This window comes from Marmota monax, unplaced genomic scaffold (assembly GCF_021218885.2).
Source record: "Marmota monax isolate L192 unplaced genomic scaffold, Marmota_monax_Labrador192_F-V1.1 WCK01_AAM20220418_F8-fsc00025, whole genome shotgun sequence".
In the NCBI taxonomy this organism is placed as follows: domain Eukaryota; kingdom Metazoa; phylum Chordata; class Mammalia; order Rodentia; family Sciuridae; genus Marmota; species Marmota monax.
In genome coordinates this window covers 17826324-17841526 of record NW_026691950.1, presented here as the reverse complement: position 1 = coordinate 17841526, position 15203 = coordinate 17826324, and the positions used below count along the sequence as shown (strand labels likewise).

Below are 15203 nucleotides of genomic sequence, written 5' to 3'. Positions count from 1 at the left end.
TCTATTAGTTAGCTAATCACAAGCCTGACAGAGTTTTAAATATATGCTAATATAGCTACGATTCTAGTATATGTATTCAACTTTGCCTTCAATATTACTTCTTGGATACAAAATGCTTATCCTTCTATTATATACCTAACTAACACTACATTCAGATTATCCTTCTTAATAGAAAATTCTTTCCCCTACTGCTCAGGCTTTCCAATTCTCACTTCTTTCCAGTAACATTCTTGCCCATAATGTTACCAAAATGTTCTCTTTCTCTCTCCCACCAACACCTATCTATATATATACACACACATATAAACACACACACAAACATATCTATATATATACACACACAAAAAAAAAAAAAAAATTCACAATATTTCCCTTCCACTTTCTACTAAAATTTACTTATCTTCTCATGTTTTGATTTCCAGGATTTAAACAAAAACAACATTCCTTTCTTCCCTAAATGATGATTTTTTTCAAATTTTAAAATTTCTTTCCTTGATTTTATTATATTCTAGTTTAATCTGAGTATGCTGTTTTGATTGGTTCCTTTTTAGTTTAAATTATAGGTACACAAAATAAGGCAAGTGCTTGGTGGATTATAAAAATGCTTATGGAAGAAATCCCTACGGGATGATTGGGAGATTTTGATTTAAATTTATATTTGAAAAGAGTCAGGGAATCATTAGATTGATGGCTTTGAGTCCAATTTTTCATATTAAAATTGCTGATACACATATCTATGATTTACTGGATTATTAGGAATATTCACTAAACTATTTGAGTACAACTGTTCAGCAAACTGGAAAGTGCAATGTAATGCTGGATATTACATTGAAACAATTATAACAGCAAATGTTTGACTGATAGTTGAACATCCATCTCAAATTCACTGGAACATATATAGAAGGAAAGGAGGAACTATTCCTTTCATTTCCTCATAAATAAAGAAATATTTCCAATTATCTTTTAAAAATAAAGGAACATATCCCCCCTGTGACCTTCATTTTGAACATATAAAAGACTATTCCTGATTTGTCCCTGAGGCATGTGAGATGGCTGCATAATTTTTTTAGAGGTTGAGTAGTAATCTCCAACAAAAGTCACAAAAGTTCCAATTCAAGCACCTGAGTGTGGATGCTACTGGGTAGCAATTACAACATGGAAGTTATAGCAGAAAAATCTGTTTCAATTCTTGGTCTTACAATAAAATAGCTCAATAGTGATAAATTGCCTCCCTGTGCATGGTGAAGCAACTTTCATGGAATACTTGGATATTGTTCCATTGAACTCAATAGATTTCTTCTCTAATCTGAATTATTTCATGCAGTGTTGGTATGCCCTATGTGGTTGAGCAGTTTCCCCTTCAGACTAGGTTCCTCACTTTTTCTATACAACATAGCTTGTTATAGCAAAATTAAAAAAAAAACACAAAATAATATAAAAACTTTTGCCAAAAGACTGTTCAAACAAGTTACAAAAGCTTTAAAAGACACACTGAGACTAGTAAAAGAGGCAAAATGCTCAATTGTGAGTGAAGCTGAAGGGTTTGTAGTGTTAAAATATCAAAGAATCACATTTTAATTGGTTTTCAACTCTGGCATTTTATACATACTATAAATTAAAGGAAAACATTGTGATCTATTCATTGTAATGGTTGCCTAAATTGTAATGCTGCAATGTTAATATTTCAAATACTTGTGAAAGTGAGTAAGCAGAGAATTTCTGTTAATGAAATAATTTTTTAGAAACTTGGCTTATGACCAAAAAACTGATTTATTTTCATTCAAATTAAACAAAATATTTCATAGCTTACTCATCAGAGGAATGACAACTAATTGTAAATTTTTCTTTTCCAACTAAAAACACCCACCTCAAAACAACAAAAACAGATTCAAATTCATGGTAACAAAACACAACTTTGGAATTTATTATACACATAACACTGGCTTTTCTTTCCTCTGCTCCACTTTTTAGGGATATTAAGGTTTTCATGTTATGGAAGCTATGCTTCTTTAGAAATCTTTACATCCACAGTCATGGGGCATTCTTCTTTAATCACATTGCCAATTATACTTCATGTGTGGGAAAAATTAGAAGAAAATGATACACATTTTGATAGAGATCTGTCACATTAGTGAGTTCTGTCTTCCTATCCTGAATTAAACATAACTGGCATCTCTAGTTAAGAAGAATGAGAACTTTTTTTTCCTATTTTTTATGGTAGTAAGAGATATTTACCATCTGCCTCCCACCCCCTTTCTCAACACAGACACAAAAGGAATGCTTAAATGCTTGTTAACAACACAGCAGAAATGTTAACAGGATGAAATGTCAAAATGATCAATTATGTTATGTTGGTTGTATATACATAGTGTGATTATTACTGGACACCTACCTACCTTTAAAGATCCACATGGTGGTTTTGCTCTGTCTGCAGAGCTGTAACATAAACCTGCCAACAGTCTGTAACCTATAATACATCTGGGCTATCACAGCTATTCCAACTATTCAGCTTGGTGACTAATCTAAAAGTCTTCCTTTTAAGTCATTGTTGAGTCCTGTTCCCTGGAGGCAGTGCATCATACCAGCCTGTTGATTTAAAATGTATGTATTATCTGCTTTCATTATTAAATCATGTACCCTTAAGGTTCACATGCTTTCATCAATTCCACTATCAAAAGAGAGGAAAACAAGAAAAAAGGACCACTCATAAATAATCACAGTCATTGTTGATTTGTATGGGGAGCTATAGTAAAGAATAGCCCCAATCTAATTCAGGTAATGTTTAAGATAACTAGTTTTGAGGGATTCTAATGGCCTGGAGAGAGGTAGTAACATGTGAAAGCAGACTGTTTGTTCTTTTTATAAATAAGGAGTTCTTTTTTTTTTTTTTTCCACTTACAGGATCTAATCCTATCTGGATCTATTCTCCTCATGTCATCTGTTATTCTCTAATGCAACAAGAAAATCAATCTGTTTTAAAGTCATCTGAGTCCAAGAAAAAGAATTAAATGTTGTAAAATGCTATTTTAATTTTTAATATTATTTCTATCTTTGTATTTAATCAGAACAATAATTTGTCTAATTTAGCTCACTGAATTACCTCTTTTAACTTCAGGAGTGACTAATATCAAAGTGAGAGTATATCTGTCATTCATTATTCAGTTTCTACAAACTTAGAAGGAATGGTGAGGACAGAAAATGTTATTGGGCTTACAATCTAATTAAAAGTGACAGACTTGCAATCAGAATAGCTTTTCAACACCCTTTAGCATTTTTTTGAATGCTGATCTAAGCTTAAGATGTTCATTAGTAACTCATTAAAGACTTAGTTACAGTCCAGTGGGTGAGTCCTGAATATAATGATGGAATCAATGTGAGTATAAATGTGTAGCCTCATAATTAGAGAAACTGTCACATTTGGGGATTAAGGATAATACAATGCAGTCTTTGAAAAACTCTGTGAAAAGTAAGTGACCCTTACATGGTGTTTTACTTTAAATTTTGCTTACTATCCAAGTTATTTGTTTTTCAGTTCTAATTCCTAAAGGTATGTTTTAATGACTTCATTCTTGTAGGAGTAAACCCATAAAGTTTTGCATTAGGGATTTTCTATACATCATTTTACTTAATCCTTAATTATAACAAAGTTGAATTAATTATCCCTTTTATGAATAAGCACACTGTGATTTAAATGGTTTAAGGTAATGCATTTTGGAGGTAATGGAAATGGAATTAGACTCTAAGGCTAGAGATCTTTCTATTCCATTCAATAGGACTTTACAAGTTAGTATTCTAAACCAAATTAGATTAGATAATATTATAAACTTCAGTTTCTGGGCCTCATGTAAACATTAAATTCTAGATATGTTAATATCACCCTCCACAATTCCTTACAACTGCAGAAGCTATTCAGTGTCCATAGTTAAAACTCATTCATTATCTTTAGCTTTCTTCTAATTCTTTCTTCCAAAGTAGTAATATTTTCATACCAGCTGAACCTAATCGATAAGAATAGTATGTCTGCTAAAATTTTGACATAAAAAAAACCTCGGGTTTTCTGCCAATTTCCACCTTTATTTATTTGTTTGTAGTGTAAAAAGAAATGAAGTGAGTAAATCCAGAGACATTATTATACAATATGTGAATCTGATAAAGACCTAAAGCTATAGAATTACGAAACTTTCTTAACGTGAATGAAAAGAGGCATTCAGCAGTTTACAGAACACAGAGAAAAATAGCCTATGCAAATAAAATAAACCACTAAACACCTGTAAGATGCAATTTGAGCAAATTAATAATTACATTAATGACTAAAATACAAAATCTGTAAGAGTTTAGTCTGTACCAAAATTAGAAACTTTTTGACCACCATAATTAATATTCAGTGTTTTTCATCATTTTCTTAAGGAAGAGTAAATGAAAACTAAAATAAAATCCAATAAATTATCTTATTGTTTGGTATATTCTTCACCTAGATAAGTTCTTCAATAAGAAAAAAAAAATTCAATAATTGGCAATTACTAATTTTTATCTTCATAATAAAGATTGAATTAATACAGTACTTTCAGGAGTTAAATACGTAAGTAAATGGGCAGGTGAGGTGATGAGGGTAGACAAATGGTATAGGATTTACAATAAAATAGGTGAAAAAAGTGGGTGAATCCTGGCAAAAAGTCTCACATAAGAAATGCAGTTTAAAGAACCCTAAAATTGAAATGTCCTTTAATATCTTCTGGCTTTCTTTAAAGATCTCTCTAAAACAATAATAAAAAAAACAAATAACCCAATTAAAAATGAAGAAAGCATTCAATAGCACTGCTCCAAGTAAAATATGCAAATGGGTAATCAGCACATGAAAAGAAGCTCAATATCACAAACATCAGAGACATGCAAATCAAAACCCCAGTAAGCTATTATTTCATCTCCAATAAGGTGGATAACATAAAGTAAGACAAGTAACAAACATTGGGGAGGATGTGGAGATAGGGAAACCCTAACATAGTCTGTAATATAAAACTCATCAGCCACTTTGGAAAACAGTTTATCAGTTCCTCGAATGCTACATACAGATAGCCATCACATGACTTAGCCTTTGTATTCCTAGGTGTATAGCCAAGAAAGTGTAAACATATTCACACCAAAACCTGTGCTGTGAATTTTCATGGCAGCCTTATTCATAATGGCCAGAGTGAGAATAATCTAAATGTTCATCAACTGATAAATATAACAGAAGATATGCATACAATGGAGCAACTCTTACTTAATTTACAAATAAATTAAGTAAGTAGAGAAGCATTCAAGGACATCAATAGCTTTTACAATTATTATCCTAACATAAAGAAACCAGTCACAAAAATCATGGATCATATAATTCCACTTCCGTGTAATGTCCAGAATAGACAAATCCATAGACATAGAAAGTAGACTACTGGCTACCTGTGGCTGGAGGGTATGAGGAAATAGGATGTGACTACTAAAGGTATGGGACACGGGGTTTCTTTTTGGGCTACTGATAATATTCTAAAGTTGACTGTGGTAATGCTTGCATTATTGTGCATATATTTAAATGCACTGAACTCTATACTCTAAAGGGGTATGTTTTACAGTATGTAAATATATAAATCTTAAGCAAGCTGTACAAAAAACCCTTCCATTTAAAAAACAGATATTAATTTAGATCTATCTAGCTTTTAAAAACTACATTATCTTTCACAATAAATCATGAAAGAACTACATCTTTTCAGTCCCACTTGTAACATGTGTTACCCCAAAAAAACTTTCCACTGAGACTTCCATGACATTCCCCTACACTTCCTAGGAACTACAATGGCAACAACCCATGAGATGACTTTGGAAGATCTGTGCTGTAGCCTGGGGTCTCTTGAATTGCTGTGAGCAGTTAATCTGGTCTATACCATACACACACAAAGGAAAATACATGATATCTTGGAGAAATTATTCTCTTAAAAAGCACTATTAAATTTGGAATCTATATGACAATAGCCTAGTTTACCTAGCTAACAAATTGTTCAAAATGGAGATCTAGATAACTCGAATCTTCTTTTACAAATTTTATGACATATAATTTAAAAAACATTCATGCACACACAAATGACTTCTTGACTACTTCTTTGCTAGACATTTGATTTTCTAAGAAGTCATTTCTATCTCTTTACAAATCAAAAATAAACTACAATGCAGTTTTAGGTACCTCACTTTCATATCTGATAAATTTTGCCAAATTTTGAAATTTTATTTTTAATTTCTGCATTTAATAACATAGATCTTTATGTTCAATTGGGCATATACCTTCTTATTAGTTTCATTTTTATTAATTTTTCCCTTTTTAATATACAATATATATTTTAGAATAATTTTGTTGAGTTTCAACACAGAAATCCTCCAATTCAAAACTGAAATTTGGAATGCAACTGTACAAAATCAACTATTTTATATTTATAAAATCAAATATTTTATAATTTTACCATAATCGGTCTTTTCCTGCAACAATATGATACACTACATAGCAACTTTTATAACTCCCAGTGATCTTAAAGAGTTTTCTTCCCATTGGTTCCATATGTTTCTAGTCATGATATTTTTTAAGGAACAAATGCATTTCTTAACTGTTTTGACTAAAGATGCATATGTGCATATGTGCGAATCATATATCTGAACCAAAAGGGCTCTCAGTGATAAATGAGAAAAAATAATTCCTAATATTTTGAATAAATTATTACACCACTGCAAAGAATATCTTAATATTTAAATACATATTCTTGTTCATGTTGTGTTCATTATTATAGTAGTCAAACTTGGGGAATTGTTTTAGACAAATTGTAGTGATAGAAAAAAGCAAAGTTGTATGTTATCATTGACTACCATTCGTTTAAAATATTCACTAACTTATAAAAGAATATTTCTTTTAATTTCTCTTATTTTATCTAGCAATATGGCAAAATTTTATACAATTGTGTTCTTCATAGTGCTAATAGGTAATTGGAAGAGATACATAATAAAATAATTTGAAAAAAAAATTTAATGAGAACAAGTGTAAAATTTAATGTTAATTTAAAATATAAGAGAAATATTATATCTAATATTATTCTAATTTTGTAAAAATATATCAAATTATACATGATTGCAATAAAAATCTAAGCGAGGGCTGGGGATGTGGCTCAAGCAGTAATGCAGTCGCCTGGCATGCGCGGCATGCTGGGTTCGATCCTCAGCACCACATAAAAATAAAATAAAAGATGTTGTGTCCACCGAAAACTGAAAAATAAATATTAAAAAATTCTCTCTCTTTCTCCTCTCTCTCTCTTAAAAAAAATCTAAGCAATGTTATCAATGGTTCATGTAACTACAAGGTTTATGCTTTCTGATTTAAATTTGCATGAGAATAACTTTTAACAATAAAGGTAAGGTATTCTAGTAATGACTAACAAACAAATAAAATTGTTCTTACACTTTACCAGTAATTTAAAACTTTGACTTCAGAACATTCAAATCAACACAAAGTATAATGTGTGTGTGTGTGTGTGCGCGTGTGTGAAATAAACACAGAGAGTTTATCAAATGCCATGGTGAGTACCTATTTTATGCAAAAATTTGAATCTTTAAAAAGATTTATTTTGAAAGCATAACCAGTGTATTTCTCTTGCAAATCCGTAAAGAGACTAGCTTGCTTGATCAAATTCTTATATGATGTTTTCTTTGATGTGAAGAGAATCATCTATACTTTTGCTACCATGACAAAATTTATAGGAATTGTGTATTCAGAAATACCCAAAAGTATAATTATTAATTAGATTAAAAGTTTCCTCTCAATGTATCAATTTAAACCTGAAAAAAGAAGAACAAAGTAATGCTATTTTTCAGTAGTGACAGTATAAACTATCAAATTAACACAGACAATAATATATGAATTTTGCCATTATCCCTAGATAAAACTGAAGAAATTAAAAGAACTATATCATAAGAAACCAAATATCTTCAATTAATGGTAATAAACGGTAAACTACAAGTTATCTACATAGCAAACTAGTGACACTGTTTGCTACCACATGTTGATTTGGAGACTATTAAGGAATCTTTTGCTAATCAGAATAAAAACAAATGCATTAAAAATATACTATGGCTACCAGTATGAAAATATAAGTGTGAAATCCTCATTCTTACATTGTAATGGAAGGAAGTAGTAATCTTGAGAAAAGCGACAGGATGAGTGTATCTTAAATATTCAAATATTTTTAAAATAAATAGACATCATAAGTACAACCAAACTATTACAGTCACAGACCACCCCAAATCAAGAAATGTAAAATTTAAGATATATTCCAACACCTCAAATACTTAATGAAATCTGAACATAAGAAAGACATATTTTACTTACAATAGTTAGACATGTTCTCATAGACTACCATTAACAAAATCCACATATAACATGTTTGCAAACACAAAGACAAAAGAAAACTCTTTTCCATTTGCTAACATGCATGCTGGCTGCTTTGAAGGCTTTTAAACAAATTATTACAAAGTATTTGTTATTAGCCCTCATGTCTGTAATTATACCATGATGTTAGAGGTGCAGTAACTTACAAAATACATATTTTTAAAACACAGTATAAACTGGCTAATGTGGATGATGCTGGATATGTTGGCAATAACCTCATATATCATTATCATGACACAGATAAAACACAGTTGTATAAGGTATTTTACTATAAAAATAGTTATATTACTGCAGATATTACAAATTACCTGGGCTGGCAAACATTATAAACATTTCAAGAATGATTAATTTCTAAAAATAACAAAGTTAAGAAGAGCTTAGAAGTCAAACTTGAGATTTTTCACAACTAAAAGAAAAACATGCCTTCAGAGAAAGAATTGTATGGGAAAATATTAGGTAGTAAAATGTCATTTTGTATTTTGGACTTTCCAAGTCTTATGTCTTGTTAGCAATTATAAAAAGTATATACAATTTAAAAAAAAATCACTGACATAAAATAATTTACAACTATAAAATACATTAATAATAAAAAGAAAATCATGTAAAAACAGGTAAATACTAAATAAATATGAATCTGATCTTTGTCTGGACCTAAGAACTATTTAGTATAATAACATGAGCATAACAAAAAGCAGATTAGCTTGTAAAGTCCATGAATATAAAAATACATATGTGACTTTAACAATAAATAGATTTTCAGAAAAAAGCATGCATAACGTCTTTCTAGAAGAATATTTAATTCCTATGTTTTTCTGTGAAAATGCTATACAATTTTTTTTTCTGTTTCTCATATTAAGTGCCAATGATCTTGTTTTCCACCTCTTCAGTTGTGACTCTGTTTAAAAAGAAACTTTACTTAAGCTGAGATGTAGTTAAAATATATGAGCACAAGACAAGTCACCTTCAGGACTCCCAAAACTTTGGTGCTTGGGTGAAGTTACATCCTAGGATGAGATCTCCTAGCCCAGTGACCCACAATGGACCCAGATATTCCTTTACTGCCAATGGGAATGAGCTCCAGGGACCTACATTATTATAGTTATTGTTCTGAAATTTTGCTGTTTTTTCTTGCTCCTAACCACATCAGTTAAATGACAAAAAAAAAAAAAAAAGTACACTTTACCTTCATGCAACACTATGATAGCACTAACAAAGATTGGCCACTGCCTTACTTCCTTCTCTTTCTTTTCTGCCAGTTCTCACTGCATTATAGTAGGGGTTTTGTGCTCTACAGGAAGGGGATACAGCCATGGAAAACAGAAAAAGAGAAATACAGAGGTACACAGAGACATAAAATATGAACAGATAAACATAGAACCAGAGACATTTCTTAATTTTAAAAGTTATATATATATATATATTTAATGTTGATGTTCTGATTATTTTATTCTGATTATTCTGATTATTCTGGAGCAATATGATTATTCAATTAACGTAAGCATATTAGAATTAGTTTTTTTAGCTTAGATTCTAATTTTATCAATATAGAGAGACCTGGCAAAGCTAACCCTCGACAATTAAAAGTTACCAACTAAAGAGTGATTTAAGTATTCCTACATTTTGGAAATAATTTAGATTAGACAATAACAATGTTAATAATAATTTTTGTTTAGATACTAGTATTTAGAAACTTCTTGTAAAACTTGAATACTAAGGTTGAAGTAAAGAGAAGATTGTCTTCAAGTCTCAGGTTGAGACTGAGGATAGTTGCATTTTTTGCTTATCTAATGTTTAACCACTTCAAAGTAAATAAGGTGTAGGAAAAAATGGAAGACTTATCAAATACCAACTACTATGTTATAAGTTTTATATATATTATTCCATCCATTACTTAAAATACCCTACAAGAATTTGTACCTTACAGATAACAAAGAGGCTTAAACTTTTTAACGTACTATAAGCTCCTTGAGGAAAGAAATGCAAGTCTTTTGTTCAGTGTTATATCTTTAGTATCAAGCACAGTGTTCTGGCTAAGTTTACTAGTGATAAATGACATAAATTAACTAGTTTACAAAGAAATAGGGTTTCTGAGCTAGTTGGTGGAACAGTTAGAATTTTATCTCGGGTCTTTCAGGTTTCAAAACCCAGTCTGTGTGTCAAAAGAACATGAAAGAGGCAGGTAACCAGTGTTTCTGCCTCAAGTACTCCAAATTAATAGAAGGTCCTTGAATTTAATTTCTCTCAATGTCACTTAGCAGCTATACTATCTCAGTCAAGTTGCTTTACCACTCAATATCTCAATATATTTTTCTGTATAAAGATAACAGTAACAGTAATCACAAATAATAATAAATCCATGTGATTGTATTAAGGATTAATTAAACCAATATCTGAAGTTTATGGCCATAAAATCAAGAGTCAAGATTATTATTTACTTTGGAAGAAGGGATAGCCATAAAAGTTAGTATTCAGAAAAGCTAATATCCAGAGTTCAGGAGGGCAAACAAAGCTGGACATCTCAACAGTATACATGTAGATGCCATCAGAGAATGTTTTAGAAACAAAAGTACTTTGAAAACTATCAGACATTTTAACTCATTCATCTGAGTATTTTCAATCATACATTATTTCTTTAAGCCAGGATTGATGGACACTCTAAAAAGCCCTATCCTGCCTGTTACAATTTACCACTTCATTAAAGGTATGTTCCTCTACTTTTAAGCAAGTAGGATTACAAAGGGCTGTTCATAGAGTACTTCAGTCAAAAGTCAAAAGTGGCAGCACAAAGACTAAGGAGAAGACATTCTATAAAAGGAAAAAAAAAAAAAAACAATATGCATTTCTCTGGTGCTAACTTTTAAAATATCATAGAAGGGAATAAGAATAAAGTTTATAAATAAAAATCCTGAATATTATTTAGTCTACTTTGGTTAAAATTCAAGATAATTTTAAGTAGTCCAAATAAAACAGAAAGGATTACTTTGGTTGTTAACCCTCAAATAGTTTACCAGGGAAATATTCTATGTGTTCTATGAATACATCAGAAGTTTTAAATGAATTTACATACTTCTCAGACTTATCTGGAGATATTCTGGGTGTGTTTGTGTATGTTTCTGTGTGTTTACGATACACACCATGCTCACAATCCAAGACGAGTGATCCATGGTTCAGCCATGTTTGAAGCCCAATAAATACATACAAGATGTCACTTTTTACAACCAAAAAATCTAGCTCTGGAAAAAGATAATCTTTCCCACCATGTCTACTTTTGCTATTTTTAACTACCTTCCTCAAACAAGGGTAATTTTAAAGTGACCATTTGAACAAAAATCATGTATGTGTGTAATTCTTAGTGTGAATATCAAATGAAATAGTTCTCATGGCCGGCTAATTCCTGGTTGTTTTAATTCACTAAAATAAAAATAATCTGGATGGACACAGTATTATGATGAAGAAAATTAACATGTTTGAAGACAAATTTTTCATTCACTGAGCATGGTTTTTTACATAGGATATTTATTTAATCCTCAAAGTAATCTCAAGTAGCTAGTTTTATTTTGCTCTTTTTAAATTAAAAATTAATTTTAATCACCTTTAGATGTATGTATAATTAGAAATGCATTCATTTGAGTGATATGATTCTTATTGCCCCATATAACAAAATGTTTGGTGTACTCATGTATGCGAATGTAAGTGAACCACCAGTATATGAATTAAGAAAACATTTTGAAATTTTTGACAATTTACTTTATTTAAAACAAGGTATAAATAGGATTTTATTCTCATGTTTAAAAATCTACGTACTTTATAACATGTTAGAACTAGATATATTAAATCTGAGGAAATTTAGAGGAAAACTTCAAAAAGGAAAGAAGTTATTTTATCCAGTTTTTCTTTTTCATCATGACAGTAGAATGCAATTCAAATGGAAATAAGCAATTGCATCATTGGTGAACAATGGGTTTCTGTAGACTGTTAAAAACTAAAAGTAAACCAAAGACGCTAAAAATGCATTTCAGCTGCTTGCTACAACTGTAAAATTCTGAAACATCCTAAAAACTGGCAAATACAGCTGTGCCTCTTTTTCTTTCCTATAAGTACTATCAATGTATGAGATAGTACTAAATCATTTTCATCTTAGTGCAAACCCAATGATAACTAGCACAAAACTTTAAATTATAAAAAAGGAACACATGAACATATATATAGACTTAAATTTACCTGTTTTGGAAAGATTCAGCGAATACATTAAGATGTGCAAAATATGTCATTCATCCTTCCATACTGAATGATTATGAATTTTATAAAATTTGCAAAGGCACATGACTTCTATACTATCATATTTATGTAAGAAATATCAAGTTTATTGAATAAAATGAGTTTATAAGTTCATTATGGAGTATATTAACATGTTTCTGCAAAATTACCTTTCTCTAAAAATGAAGGGATATATTCATACTATTCTCTTGGAGGGTTTTTGTTTTGTTTTACATTTTGTTTTTGCAATGAAAGGTATATGACAAAAACAATTTCACTCTAAAGAGAGGTTAGAGTTTATACTTTGTGTATTAAAGATTGTATGAAATAGTAACTCTAAAAAAATGATTACTTAGTCTGGGAAAGCAGAGTTTCTTTCATCATTTTTCTAAATGTTTATACCTTTTACATTCAAATTTCTTTAAGCACAAAAACATGTAAGCCCAAAAATTCACAATGATATAATACAGCTGATTTTCCATAAGTGTGATAAAACAAAAAAATGCAGTTTTTAAAAATTAAAAATAAAAATAGCAAAACCGTTTGGTTTTGCAAACATTTCATAGGCACTTTAAGAAATTCAATTGAAAAGTTGTATTTACCATAGCTAAAATTACACATATGGTACTTACTCATTTTAATATATGATTTTTAAAAAACTAGAAATTATCAGAGCAAGGTTTTTGGAGAAAAGGTCTAGCATGAATAAGTGAAATGACATTAAGCATTATATAAAAATCTAGTTAAAGATCTTACCATGAACTATTGGTGCTAAGAGCATCAAGAAGGTTAGTAGCTGTGATGACCACATGGCTGTGGGCTTGGGCGTGAGAATTCCTCAAGAATGTATGTTTCAAACGTGAAACAAAGTCACTGTGTTTGTGGTTCCTCTTCTGTACTCCAAGATTGATAATTAAAAATTAAAACAAAATCAAAAAGTAAAAGAAAAGTTCCTCAAAAATTGAAACACCAATATTCCAAATATGAAACCTGCAAAAAAGAAGAAAAAAAAGGGGGTGTGGTGGTTATCAATTAGAAGGTATTCTTATTTTAATTCCCTGAAGAATTGCTTTATTTCCTCTTTAAACACCTGTTTTTTGTTCCCATCTTTTTTGTGTACTGGGGATTGAACCCAGGGCACTCTACCACAGAACTGCATCCCAGGACCTTTTTACTTTTTATTTTGATTTTGAGACAGGATCTTGCTAAATTGCCAAGGCTAGCCACAAACTTGAGATTCTCCTGCTTCAGCCTGCCTAGTCTCTGGGATTACAAGCATATACCACTGCATTCAACATTTTTTCAACTGAAGAGCCTAAACATCAACATAAAATGAGTAAATAATCTAAAAACATTTTTATGCATGTATTACCATAGTTTTTATACCTCAGACTCAAACCATCTCTACTGGACAGATTAATTTAAATATACTAATTTTAATATGTATAAGGAGACTTGAGGACTGCTTTTCGTAAGTATTTTCCATACATATATAATTTTACTAACAGAATAGTAAAATATCATCATTCACCAAATATAATTTTTACTAACATTAAAATAGTAAAATATTTTCATTCTTCACTATTACTATAAGTTTGAAAGGGAAAGTTAAGTTACTTTCATTTTAGGCTCTTATATTCTTTCAGAATTTTCCTACATGTTAACTACATTACTTTTCTAAGCATTTTATAACAATTGTGATTACAGATTTATAAAAGATGCTACTTTTATGTTTGATTGTCTAAAATCTCAATACTGAAATTTAATGCATGATATAACCTAAATTACAATTTTAAAAATTTTATTAAAATGTGCTTCCAGCCAGGTGCAGTGGTGCATACTGTAATCCCAAACATCTCAGGAGACTGAGGCAAGAGGATCTCAATTTCAAAGCCAGCCTCAGCAACTTAACCTTTATCATATCAAAATTACAAGTTTATCAAACTATTTTATTTTTTTGTTCACTTAAATCCCAGTAGTAAGAACACAAATTCTTAACTACCTGATCTCAATTACTGTTCTAGAACTGTGACCTCCAGTAAGTCACTTAATGACTTGGTGCCTCAGTTTCCCTGTTTGTATAAAGGCGGAAGTAATGTTATGTAATTTATAGGGTTATACAAATATTAAGTGAGTTGAAACTAGTAATTTTATATTATATACCACACATTAAAATGTGTTTTATCCAGAGCAATGTTGTCATGGACTAAATATTATATGATTAATTTAATTTAATATTTAATTATGATGATTATATTATGTAAATTATGAGAATGAACAGATTGCTCATAACCTACAAGAAAGTATACCACTATTCACAGAATACTTTTTTTTAGAAAAGTAAACTTTTTAGGATGACTTCTTCCAATTTATATCTTGTCATTAACTTTACTAAACCAATCAATTTTTATATAACAGGGACATTTTAATTAAATCATTTCTAAAGCAAAGTTCTTAATATACATAAAAAAACAAGCAAAGATATTAGGGA

General features: G+C 30.2%; 1 protein-coding gene across 22 annotated transcripts in view; it reads right to left on the bottom strand.

Moving 5' to 3' along the window:
• Nucleotides 1-15203, bottom strand: part of Adgrl3 (adhesion G protein-coupled receptor L3) — a 785567-nt gene that overhangs the window by 499164 nt on the left and 271200 nt on the right. For all 22 annotated transcript variants that reach the window (XM_058571494.1, XM_058571546.1, XM_058571073.1 and 19 more), the window contains exon 3: nucleotides 13469-13702. In XM_058571494.1, the coding sequence (XP_058427477.1) occupies nucleotides 13469-13523 (55 nt within the window). In that variant the 5' untranslated portion in view covers nucleotides 13524-13702. The remainder of the gene's footprint in view (nucleotides 1-13468; nucleotides 13703-15203) is intronic.